Here is a 13449-nt window from a genome sequence, read left to right on the forward strand (position 1 = left end):
ATTTTTTTCTTCTCTTAAAAATCCAAGTCCTCCTGTACCCTCTGGCCACATTGGAGGTTTGGAAACTCTTACCACCAGATTTCCATTATCTTTATTATTATCTAAAAGTTCTCTAAGTGGTATTTTACTCCTTGTAAACCAGAGAAAAGGCAAAAAGAGCTATGATGTCAGTGGGAAGCCCCCTGGGGTCCCCTCCACTATTGTCCAGCTACCATTCCTATGAGCCAATCAGGCAGCAAAGTCCTCTTTCAGTTTCTGATGGCTACTTAGAGAGTTGTCCCCAGAGGCCCAAGGGAAATTACTTGGTGATTTTCCTATAGTAGTTGAGGGCAGACAGCAGAATGGGCTAAGGTTCCTCCTGGGTTGACTCTGCTTATTTTTTTTGTTTGTTTCAGGCCCTGATTTGGGTGGTTGTCTTGGGCTGGGTGTTTGTCCCCATTTACATTAAGGCCGGGGTAAGTATCTGCTGTTATTCCATTTCCTGCTGAGTATGTGCGTATATATATTATACACGCACATATATAATATGTGCTCCTTCCTCCTGAAAGGCAGAGGATACTTTATAACATACATGGCAGAGAACACCTGTGTCTTGGTTTTCTTTTCCAGGTTAAACATTTTTTTACTACTTTTAGGGGCATTCAACAGATCCACTCAGCCCTGAGTTGACTGTCTAAAAAAGCCCTCTAAACAACCTCATTCTATTCACAGCCCCCTTAAGCATCATGTCCCCTCACATTGGGTGTGCACTTGCAAGGCACTGCCGTGCATTTGCTCATGGTATATGGCTGTGTGCCTCTGCTCCTGGAAGGGAAGCAGCATGAGAAAAATAACTCTATTTCCCCTTCCTTTACGTATGTTAGTAGCTCTCGCAGCTAGTACTCAACTATCAAATGCATGCTCTATCTCTTGACTAAATCTCTCTGACATTTTACATAAGACAGCTTTGGTGGCACCTGTTTAGTGAGATATAATGAAAACCTACATTAGGAGCTGAAAGCAAGACAGAAAAAACACAGGGCAGACTACATCTTCTGGAGGCTCATAGACTATTGGTGATATGTATGTGATCCCAGAAGACAGCAAGCTCAGGGCTACAGAGTGAGACAGAAGTACATCAGAATTTGCAGAAAGGAACTGGGAGAACAGTTGAGGAGGCCTGCAGCCACAGTCCTTGGCAAAGCCTGCGTGCGGAGCAGGGGAAGCACACACCCAGCCTGGCCACTTTGTTTGGTGCACTAAAAAGATGCTACCATTGTTATGATGTCTTGTTCACAGTAGGCACTCTGTATAAGAATGTATATCTATCACCCCCTCCTTCAGGGCAAAGATCTACTTTCTTGGTTATGTATAGTCATGTGTTCATTTAAAAACGTGTTTATTGGGCACCTTCAATGTTCTGGGAAAATACCCTACCCTTGCAGTGGTAGGGCATATGGGATAGAGAAGGGATTGTAGAATGGGGGCCATCTGGCTACCTTACAGACTTCTCTGACCCATGAGGATTAACCCTTGATCATACTTCTGATGCCATGGTGGATGCCACTGTGCTGCTTGCTCTGAGTCTTCTGGTCACTTTGGCTAGCAATGACCTCTCTTACAACCCATGCAGGTGGTGACAATGCCAGAGTACCTGAGGAAGCGATTTGGAGGCAAGCGGATCCAGATCTACCTCTCTGTTCTGTCCCTGTTACTCTACATTTTCACCAAGGTCTCGGTGAGTCCACAGCCCTGGGGGCTGGCATTAGCCGTCTCAGAACCTGCCCACTCCTGCTCCTCAGCACATACTGACCCACCAAGGGGCAGCAGTATTTGTTTCTATTAACTTGATCCCTAGATCTTCTTGCTTCTTAGGGTGAATTCCTATTTCATGCATCAAGGAGTCAACACACAGAACTCCTTACCCTCCGCCATGTAGAAGGTTAAAAACATAAACAGGCTCAAGGAGTTTCAGTGAAAACTGTTCTCAATAGAAGATGAAAGGGAATTAGCAATATCTAAGGGCTGGTTCCAACCTTAGAGTTAGCTGTGAGCCTTTGTGCCTGAAGGGATCAGAATCTGGCTCTAGGTGATGTGGTAAATACACTTAAACATGGGCAGTCAGTGACAACTCTTGAAGGGACCTCCGAAATTTTCCCTCTTCTTTTATGGACAGGGGAATGAAAACTGTGTATTGCAAATATTTGCTCAGGATCCTGAATCAGGAGTAGAACCCAGACTTCTGTCTCCAACTCACTGTCCTTTTCATTGCACGAGGCTTCTTGTCTGTTATCATTTTTTTAATCTTTTTTTTTCTGATGTTGCTCATGCTTTTTTGGTGTCATTTCTAAGAATCCATTGCCAAAACCAAGGGTTGAGAAAAAAGTGGCATTTTTTGACACCACCTAGGGAGTTACAAAGTGCTAACTGCTCTATCACTTTTCTCATTGAGTATGATCAGTTTTCCTCCATTTTCTTGTCCTTCCCTATCCATCACCAAAGGTAAGACTGGATCAATCTCAACATCTTGCAAAAGATCTGTCCTAGATGAAATTTGAGTCAGGTTGGATCAGAAATGAGCCTTCTGCTCTAGCTAGGTGGTGTGCTGAAAAAGCAGCTGCTAGTGCTTTTATTTTCCTGATCACTTAAAGCCAAGACAACAACAATATTAAACAACATTTGCAATTGTTTTTTATTTTGGAAAATTTCAAACATATACACCCAGAGATAGAATAGTATAATGAACACTTGTGGACCTAGTACTTATCACTCAGCTTTAACAATGATATTATCATTTTGTCATTCTTTTTTTTTTTTTAAAGATTTTATTTATTTATTTGACAGAGAGAGAGACAGCCAGCGAGAGAGGGAACACAGGCAGGGGGAGTGGGAGAGGAAGAAGCAGGCTCCCAGTGGAGGAGCCTGATGTGGGGCTTGATCCTAGAACACCGGGATCACGCCCTGAGCCGAAGGCAGATGCCTAACGACTGAGCCACCCAGGCGCCCCTCATTTTATCATTCTTATTCATCTATTTCTTCTACTTTTTTCCCCCAGCAGTATTCTAAGTCAAATTCCAGACCTTATGTCATTTCACTGTGAATTCTTCAGAATACACCTTTGACTTTTAAAACACATAACCGTTGTGCTATTATCACATAACAAAATCTATAGGCATTTCTTAATTTAGGTGGTTTAATACTTGGTCCATATTCAGATTTTCCTGATTATATAAGAAATGTCTTCTTATAGTTGATTTGTTTGAATCAGAATCTAAATGAAGTCTACACATTGTATTTGACTATACCTTCTTTAAAGGAAATATCCATATCTTCAGCTTACCATAATTATTTTTCTCTTTTGTACCATTACCTCCCAGCCCTAGTCCTGGGCTACATGCACATATTTTTTAAAATTTTTTTATTTTTAATTTTTATTTATTGTGTTGTTGTTGTTCAGTTGAAAGAATTCTTTGTATGTTCTGGGTACTGGGCCCTTATCAGGTAAGTTTGCAAATATTCCCCCCCCCCATTCTGTAGGTTTTCTTTTCATTTTCTTGATAATGTCCTTTGAGGTGCAGAAGTTTTAAATCTTGATGAAGTTCATTTATCTACTTTTATTTTTTTGCTTATGCTTTTACTGTCATTTCTAAGAATCCTTTGCCAAATCCAAGATCATGAAGATTGACCCCTATGTCTTCTCTGAAGAGTTTTACACTTTTAGCTCTTACATTTAAGTCATTGATCCATTTTGAGTTAATTTTTGTATATGATGTGAAGCAGGGGTTCAACTTCACTCTTTTTGCGTATGTATATCCAGTTCTTTCAGCACCATTTGTTTTTTTTAATAATATTTTAAAAATTATATTATGTTAGTCACCATACAGTACACCCCTAGTTTTTGATGTAAAGTTCCATGATTCATTAGTTGCGTATAACACCCAGTGCACCATGCAATACGTGCCCTCCTTACTACCCACCACCAGCCTATCCCATTCCCCCACCCCCCTCCCCTCTGACGCCCTCAGTTTGTTTCCCAGAGTCCACAGTCTCTCATGGTTCATTCCCCCTTCTGTTTACCCCTCTTTCTTCTCTTTCTTCTCCTACCGATCTTCCTACTTCTTATGTTCCATAAATGAGTGAAACCATATGATAATTGTCTTTCTCTGTTTGACTTATTTCACTTAGCATTATCTCCTCCAGTGCTGTCCATGTTGCAGCAAATGTTAAGAAATTGTTCTTTTTGGTGGCTGAGTAATATTCCATTGTATATATGGACCACATCTTCTTAATCCAGTCATCTGTTGAAGGGCATCTCGGCTTCTTCCATGATTTAGCTATTGTGGACAATGCTGCTATGAACATTGGAGTGCATATGGCCCTTCTCTTAACTATGTCTGTATCTTTGGAGTAAATACCCAGTAGTGCAATTGCTGGATCATAGGGTAGCTCAATTTTTAACTTTTTAAGGGACCTCCACACTGTTTTCCAGAATGGCTGTACCAACTTTTTCAGCACCATTTGTTGAGGAGACTATTATTTCCTCATTGAATGGTCTTGCACATACATTTTTGTACAACTCAATGTAAACATGCTGTTGCCTATAGGGCTGATAGAACTTTGTCTTGGAGTTGAGACTGATTCCCAGAGTACTGCTCCCTCCCTGCCCAGCTTCCTAACTCAAACTGCTACTGCCCTTGACTGGTGTCTTTGTGTTTTGCTAGCAGTGTGATGATTTTACCTCCCCTCTTTCAGGGTCAGTTTTAGTTATAAGATGATGACCCTGGGCTTTTCAGTGCTATGTCATTAGATATCAATGTGTAGACTGGGAAATGCTGGGAGGGATGGAGAAATCAGGCTTCCTGAAGGAAAGAAGAGCAAATGTGAGAGGAGAAAAAAGAATGTAAGCAAGGAGGGAGAGGAGGTCACCCTGGAGCTAGGTGAGGTTGGCAAGGGAACTGCTCCTTGGTTCAGCTTGTGAGGTGGTACCTGTCTAATAAGCATGTAGAGGAGGCTACTGGGATTCCCCTTCTTAGAATCAAGCCTTCTCCAAGTCCACAGTTCAAGCGAGTAAAAGTCTATTCACTATAGTTGCCATGGAAAGGGTACTCTTTGTCCTTGGAGCTGGTGTGGGGTAGTCATATAAATAAACTAAATGCCCAGCCTCTCTCCCTGCCTTCCAATCACCTCACCTATTGTTCAGGTTACTGATTAAACCTCCCTTGACTTGGGAGCCCCCAGATAACTGAGAGGCAGTCTCGCTCAGCTCAAGCCCTGATGGAGCCCTTCCCCCAGCTATCAGGTTTTTCTGAATTTTGCTTTTGAAAAGTACTTGCTATAGGTTTCTCCCTCTCTGCATGATTTCTGGGGCTTCTTGCTAGAGGCCTAGCCTGACATCCTACCTGCTCCAGCTACTGCCCAGAGGCAGCAATCTCTTTTTTTTTTTTTAAAGATTTTATTTATTTGACAGAGATAGAGACAGCCAGGGAGAGAGGGAACACAAGCAGGGGGAGTGGGAGAGGAAGAAGCAGGCTCCCAGCATAGGAGCCCGATGTGGGGCTCGATCCCATAACGCCGGGATCACGCCCTGAGCCGAAGGCAGACGCCTAACCGCTGTGCCACCCAGGCGCCCCAGCAATCTCTTGAATAATGTGTAAGAGGGATGATAGCTGCCTTTTATTTAATGTCAGTCTCTTTGCTTAGATTCCAAGAGGGGCTTTACTTATTTCATCTCCAGTTCACATGAGTACTGCATGGTGAGGATTTCTATTTTATTTCCCACTTCATGGATGAGATAACGGAGTCTCAGAGAGGTTAGGTAGTTTGTCCCAAGTCACACAGCAAGTGTATGGCAAAACCAGGATTGGAATCCCATTTCTCTAGTCCCAGAGTCTGTGTTCTTCTCACAGTTCTGCTCTATGTTTGGATGAAATAAAGGCATAGCATGATGGAATGGGATAGAGCATCTAGTCCTATGTCCTACGCTCTCATTTTATAGCTGGAGAAATGTAGGTCCCAAGAAGGGAAGGGACTCTGTGGGGTTAAACAGTAGCAGAACTAGGATGAACAGCAGGGTCCCTGTTATTGACTCAAAACCTTTGGCATTATGTGGCCCCTGACTTCTAAATCTTTCATTCCTTTAGTACAGAGTCAGTTAAAATTCAAGACCTTGGGAAAAATTAAGATAGTCAGTTAAATGACCTTGCAATATGAACAAGTTTGCATGAATAGGATTTGAGAGGATTGTGAGGAGAGAGCATTGACTGCACACTGGCGTATGAAGGATCTGAAGGAGGGACATTTAGGCAGAGGGGAGGGGCAGGGAAGGGTTGACACGTGAGACTTTGTCTTTATAAGTTTGGCTGACTTCAGTTCATCATGAGCCATAAAGCATGAAATCATTAAAATAATTACACTGATGTTGAATGTACTTCTAGGAGCTCACATTAAGATACACATGAGTTCAAAGTTCATGGACAAAAGAAAAGAATTGTTAGTTAACAAAGTAAGATAGGTATTTGTTTACATTGCACACGAAGATTAATAATCAATTTTGTTGTTTGTATGTAGAGGCTTGGATAGTTTGTGATGAGCAAGAAGAGAACAAGGGTGGCCTTATGAGATCCAAGTCCACACAGGAAACCACTAGGGACCTGCCAGGAAGGCTTGAGGGAGGATGTAGGGACCCAGTGTGTGTGTAATTGATAGGAGAGAAAATGCATTTCAGGTGCAGGGCCCAGATATAACCCAGGCCATTGAGCAGCAGTGGTGTAGAATCTTGGCCATGGCTACCAACTTGTGGCCAGGTTTTGGGCTCTGAGACCCAGATTTGATTAGTCCTCCAAGTATTCCTCTGAATTTTATTGTCTCCCTGCTGTCCCCTTCCTGGCACCCTGTCTTATCAAATTCTGAGAAGCATTCTGCTCTGTAAACTTTCCCAGTATCATGTGTCTTATTTAAGTGTGCACAATCATTTGAGATAAGCCTCAGATTTTATGAATTACATGTGATGACCGAATGTCCCTGTTTATATTTCCTGGGGCTATTAACGTGACTGCAATAAACTTTTACAGCAACTCCACTGTCCATTTTGGATCCTTGAGTGAAAATAAGAGCTTTGGCTTTTACTTGAGGTTTGAATACTCATTACCTGAGCCATTCACTTTCACAAATGAAAAGAGAAATTTGAGCAATGGGGCTCTCCAACTCAAATGCCGTTGCCAGGCAGGATTTATTGGGCGCTCACATATAACTCAGACCAGAATGGGCCACAAAGCACATATATAAAATCATAGGATCTCAAAGCGTCAGAGCTGGGACAAGTAATCTATGCAAGTCTCATGGTCAGAGACTCAGTTACTCAAAGAGGTTTCCCAACTGAATCTTTAATTTTATTACTCCCCATGAGTCTCGTGCACATTGTTCAGCCAGATTTTCAAAGTGGTGGGAACAAAGCTTTTGAGCTGAATCCAACTGCCTGTTTTTGTAGATATAGGTTTTTAAAAAAAAACATTTTATTTATTTGAGAGAGAGAGAGCAAGTGCATAAGTGGCAGGGAGAGGCAGAGGGAAAAGGACAAGCAGGTTCCCCAGTGAGCAGGGAGCCCTATGTGGGGCTTGATTCCAGGACCCTGGGATCACAACCTGAGCCAAAGGTAGATGCTTAACTGACCGAGCCACCCAGGCGCCCCTGTAGATATAGTTTTATTGGAACATGGTCACACCCACTTGATGTATTGTCTATGCTGCTTTCATGCTTCAACTGCAGAATTGAGCAGGTTGGACAGAGACTATATGGAGTGTAAAATCTAAAACATTTATTACCTGAAACTTTATAGAAAAGCTTTGCTGACCCTTGGTCTAGAATATGATAATTTTTTATTTCATTTCAAGTTGGTTTTGCTTAGCATCATTGGAAGTTTGCTCGTTTCCTTCCATTCCCTTTTTTTTTTCTTTATTAAGGGCTAAGAGATGTTTAGAGAAGGAGCAATCTGGGAAGAGCTGTGAAACAAATGGTCTCATAGGATTATAGGAGAGTTCTTTTCTATCCATGCTGGTTCCCCTACTTTTATAAATAAAAAAATAACAAGATGCTTCAAACATACAGAAACGTACAAAGACTAATATAGCAAATACCATCCCAGATTCTATAGATCTTAAAAAATCTGTCATTTTTTTAAAGAAAAGAAATAAAACATTACAGATATGATGGAAGGCTTATCTCTCCTCCTCCTCCTCCTCCTTCTCCTCCTCCTCCTCCTCCTCCCCTCCTCCTCCTCCTCCTCCTCCTCCTCCTCCTCCTCCTCCTCCTCCTCCTCCTCCTCCTCCTCTTCTTCTTCTTCTTCTTCTTCTTCTTCTTCTTCTTCTTCTTCTTCTTCAGATTGTATTTGTTTGTTTGAGAGAGAGAGAGCACAAGCAGAGGGGAGGGGCAGAGGGAGAGGGAGAAGCAGACTCCCTGCTAAGCAGGGAGCCCAATGCGAGCTGGATCCCAGCATCCTGGAATCACGACCTGAGCTGAAGGCAGAAGCTTAACTGACTTAGCCACCCAGGCGCCCCTATGTTTACCTTTCTTGACCCTATTTCCTTCCCTCTTAAAAGTTATACATGTCTTAAACTTGGTATGTTTTCTTCTGGTCTGTTTTTATATTTTTACTACATATATATGTATATTTATATAGCCTTAAAGAATATACTGTGTTTTAAAATTTCCGTTACCCCCACTTTTGAAACTATAAGAAAAATGGAACAATGGTATTTAAGAAATCTGGAGTGGAAAAGCACCCATAATCCCATGACTCTAATACAGATATTTCATATTGTGGCTTTGCCCGTATGTGTGCTTTCTTTTACAGAATTGCAATCAGAATGTGCATACCGTTTTGTCATCTTTCTTCCCCATTGTAGCATCAAACTGTATACATTATTCCATGTTTTCATCTTCATAAGTATTATTTTGGGGGGATGTGGAACTTAATGGTTGACATGTATTTTTCAGTAAGACATTTAGAAATCCTTTGGTGGACCAAAAGTTCTCAACAATGGTCACCTTTGGTCCGAGTGACAGAAGTAGGGACAATTTTACTTTTCAATGTATAACTTTCTGTGCTGTTTTTTCCCCAAATACACCCATAAGGTATTTTATTTTAAAAGTAAGTAAAAAATGTGTTTTTTTAATGGTAAAATATCTTGCTGTCTGCAGAAAATATTCCAGAAAAGAGAACTCTTACCTCTACTGTTGTGGGAAAGTCACTGGACTGGGAGACAAAGAACTAGATTTTAGCTCTTGCTCTCGTCATTAACTTTGTCTCTCTCATCTGTAGAGCGGAGCCAGTATATTTGTCCTATTACCTTGTTTTGGGTCTCAAAACAATGAATGCACCTGAAAACATTTGGTAAACTATAAAATTCTCTGGATATGGAGGAAAAAAAACCCTAGTGAAGCAGATAAAGTTTGGGCACCTAGGACTCAAAGACTAATGTCAGAGCACCTGGGCTAATGCGAGCTTAGGTATGGCAAGTATCCCGAGGCACTCCTGCTGGCTTTCAGAGTTCTACAGGCAGAATTTACTCCTGAAGTTAGAAGTGTAATCAATCATTGGGGTCCCGTCAACTGAAATAACTTTATGTGATGATAAAGAGGCATGGGACAGGAGGGTTCAACATTATGAATACTCATCACGATCCTAATGCAGAGTCAGGAAGGAGTGGCCATTTCACCCTTAGCAAGGCTGATGTGCAGCTAAGGGCTCTTTCTTCCTCTCTGGCTTTAGAGGATAGGATGGAACAGGTCCACGACCTGGGAGGGGAATGCTTTCTTTGGCTGCAAGACTTTCCCACTTCCAGCCATTGAGCATCATAAGCCCTCAGAGTCAGCTTCTTACTTTAAAGATGAGAACACAGAGACATGGAGAGGTGACATGTTTGATCCAAGGTCACTCAGGCCTACAATGGCAGCACTGGTGTTAAAACCCAGGTCCTCTGACCACTAGCCCTTGTGTGTGTGTGTGTGTGTGTATGTGTGTGTGTGTGTGGTCTAAGTCTCCATTCTCTCCTTACCGTCTGACTCTGCATCTCCTCCTCCACCAGGAAGGACAATGACATTAGGTCCCGTGGGGCTACAGAATCTGCAGGGGGCTAAGACAGCAGTCCTCAGGAGACCCATCTTGAGAGACGGCGTTGTGCATTAGCACATAAGCTTGGAGTTGGTGTGAGACTATCTGTCTGCCAACTAATAGAGGCAGGGAATAGGAGATTTGATTGGTGGGGAGCTGAGCCACTGGAGGGCCCCAAGGAGCTATAAGGAGGTAGGGAAGCCAAGATTGGAGAGGAGATGAAAGGGCACCATTCCCAGGGTTCTGACTCGGTGGCCCTTTACACGCCCTGAAATATATTAGGTTTTATGCAACGAAACAGCTCGTGCATTGCATCTGGGGAGGGGGGGTCTATTTTCTTTCACACCTAGCAATCTGAAAATAAAAGATTTACTATGATCATCCCTTAATACTACCCATCCTGATAGTATTTTGGAGCGGTCATGAAAATTCATTTTGGGTGACTCTGGTACTCTCTGTCTGGTTTAAATTAGCAACTGCACTTTCCTGCCAGGTGGAAGGTTTTTTATGAGGCTAAATGAGGCAGGCAGGAGAAAGAGAACTGCATCAAGAACATAACTGGTGAATTTGGGGGTGAAGAGGGAACACTTCTCCGTAAAGTTTCATGAGATAATCTAGATAAAACCACCTAGAAGCACGCCTGCCATGTGAGAGATAATTGGTGATCTTTTGGTTGTGTTTGAGTCAAGGTGGGCTCCATCCGGGCTGAGAAGATGAAACTATGAGGTTGCTAAAGTTTCTCTCCACTCTAGAGTATAGGTGGGGTTTCCCTCTCATGGACTCTTTAGTACTTGCTTTTGTGACTAGATCTGATAAACCTTTGCACACTGAGGTGTACATGATGGAGAACAGCTCAGGTCAGCGGTCTACGGTGAGTTGGGAGGAGCCTCAAGGTGTTAATAGTTATTCCTTGGCAAACGAAGTTCTGTAGTTAAATAAGTTTGTGAAGGATCATTTACCATGTTCCCCTCCTGCGGATTCACAGTACATACTGCATATTAAAGGCTCAGGGAAGTTGCGTGATGAGGAAACTGTCTTAACTTCATTTAACCCAGCATTTCACAGATCTCTGACAAAGGAATCCTTACGCCCCCCCACCCCCCATCGCCATGGGATATCTATCATCATCTTGAATAAAGCTTGTTGAGAAACTTAGCAATAGAGCATGACTCTGAGGTGTTCATTTTTTTTTTAATTCTTAATTTTTGTTTTATTTTGTTGTGGTAAGAACACTTAACATACCATCTATCTTTTTGACAAATTTTAAGTGTGAAATACATTCTTGTTGACTACAGGCACAATGTTGTGTGGCAGATCTCTAGAGGTTACTCATCTTACTTAACTGAAACTTTATACCTGTTGATTAATAATTTCCCATTTCCTTCTTCCCTCAGTCCCTGATAATCGCCATTATAGTCTTTGATTATACAAATTTGAGTGTTTTAGATACCTCATATATGTGCAATTGTGCAGTACTTGTCTTTAATTGGGGAATTTTAGCCAAAGGGCAAGCAGGTTGGGGGCCATCACTGGGCCCAGAAATCACAGGCATTGACACTACTCAGGAGACAACTTCTGCTACCCCCTCCAAGGTTGCCTCCTTGTCTCTGCAGCTAAAGTGCCTCAGCCAGGCCCTGGGTGCAGCCTGCAGCCAGCTGGCCTCCTTCACCCCTAACTCTGCCTCTTCTCTTCTTCCAGGCAGACATCTTCTCTGGGGCCATATTTATCAACATGGCCTTGGGCCTGGATCTGTACCTGGCCATCTTTCTTTTACTGGCAATCACTGGTCTTTACACCATCACAGGTGAGTCCATGCAAAAGACTCAGCCAAAGCCCAGGAAAGGAGGAGAAAGTAGGAGACATAGCTTCTCCTCTTGAGGAGGAGAGATACACCCAGGAAACAGTTTTAGGATGCAGTGTTTGCTTAGTCCCAATGCTCAGACCCTAACAAGTTAGGTGTGGGCCACAGAAATTCCGATGTTGGCTGGGATAGTCAGTGTAGCTTCTTCTAGGAAGTGGGGCAGGGACTGGCCTTCCAGGTTGTGGATAGAAGTTGGCTGAGCTGGGAGAACCAAAGAGGGAATGCCAGGTGCAGGAATGGGCATGACATGGGGCTGGGGCAGGGTGAGCAAGCAGGTGCGTTTGGCTGGAGAATTGTGGTCAATGGGAGGTAGTTGAGGTGTGTGTGGAGTGATAAGTCCTGATAGATCAAAAGAGGTCACAGTGCAGGGGACTTAGAAGCCGGAAGGAGGCCTTGGATTTGATGTGATAGGCACTAGGAGGCACTGTACGTGGGGAGGGAGTGACACAAAAAAGAGATTTTAGAGGAAGACTCAAGACGTGACTGAAGAAGCTGGTGACAGGAATAGCAGTTGGGGGCACCTTTGCAGAGGTGTTACTCTGTTCCTGATAGGGGGACCAGGGTCAGCAATGGAATTTGCTGCCCAGCTGTAGCCCCACAGCTTCGGGGACAAGAAGTTACTTAGATGGTCTAAGTAAAGAGAGAGCAGACATGCATGGAAGTAACCCTTCAAAATGTGTGGATTCGGTAACACCCAAACACCTTGTAGAGGTGTCAACTCTTTGTTTTTCCATGCCTTTGTTTGTGGGAGAAAGTTCTTACCATAGCGTCTCCTTTGCACCATCTTCTGCCTTCAGTCACATCAAACTCTTCCTCCTCAAATAGGGAGAAACATTCTCCTTTTCCAAGGTCTTCCAAGCATTTCTGTGGTGTGGGAACATGTTGGGTAGTAGATTGCTGTAACAAGACAACGGAGGGAAGGAAGGAGAGGCAGGCAGGTGACTGAAGGATGTACTCAGGGGATGTACAGAGGGAGAGGGGCTGAGGGTGGGCAAAAGAGGTAGGCTGGACCACACAGACAGGTGGTCCTCTTACCTGAGGTCACATGTTATTTCCTTTGTCTGTTTAGGGGGCCTGGCAGCTGTGATTTACACGGACACTTTGCAGACAGCGATCATGCTGGTGGGGTCTTCTATCCTGACGGGGTTTGGTAAGTGGGGCTGGGGCGGGCTGAGGAGACAGGGAGGCAGAGCAAGAGGTCTAGGGAGAAAAAAAGCAAATATAGCCTCCCTGCCTGTTGCTGGCCCAGGCAGTGAGCTGGGTATCCTCTGCCCTCCCCAGGGGAGTGGTCCAGCCTGGATTTGCAACCATAGTGGGTGTACAGGGGAACCTTCTTCAGCTCTGGAGATCTCAGGCTGGGCCTGGACCAGGCAATACCTAGTCCCTGATGCCCTCTCTAGATGGACTGAGCCAGTAGTCCTCAATGTGCACATCTGATGACGTGGTCTGCTCTCCACAGAGAAACTGGACAAAAAAAGGGATACATCTAAATATCCATCAG

The 13449-nt window shown here is 43.4% G+C and overlaps 1 protein-coding gene across 4 annotated transcripts in view; it reads left to right on the plus strand.

Annotated features, from left to right (window-relative positions):
- Positions 1-1576: 1576 nt before the first annotated feature.
- Positions 1577-13449, plus strand: part of SLC5A1 (solute carrier family 5 member 1) — a 33832-nt gene continuing 21959 nt past the window's right edge. For 3 of the 4 annotated variants that reach the window (XM_040619773.1, XM_040619774.1, XM_008710583.2), the window contains exons 1-3: positions 1613-1717; positions 11786-11891; positions 13018-13098. In XM_040619773.1, the coding sequence (XP_040475707.1) occupies positions 1622-1717; positions 11786-11891; positions 13018-13098 (283 nt within the window). In that variant the 5' untranslated portion in view covers positions 1613-1621. Of the gene's footprint in view, positions 1718-11785; positions 11892-13017; positions 13099-13449 lie in introns of all 4 variants that reach the window. The other variant, XM_008710584.2, reaches the window with a different exon arrangement.

This window comes from Ursus maritimus, unplaced genomic scaffold (genome assembly GCF_017311325.1).
Source record: "Ursus maritimus isolate PB19 unplaced genomic scaffold, ASM1731132v1 scaffold_33, whole genome shotgun sequence".
Taxonomy (NCBI): domain Eukaryota; kingdom Metazoa; phylum Chordata; class Mammalia; order Carnivora; family Ursidae; genus Ursus; species Ursus maritimus.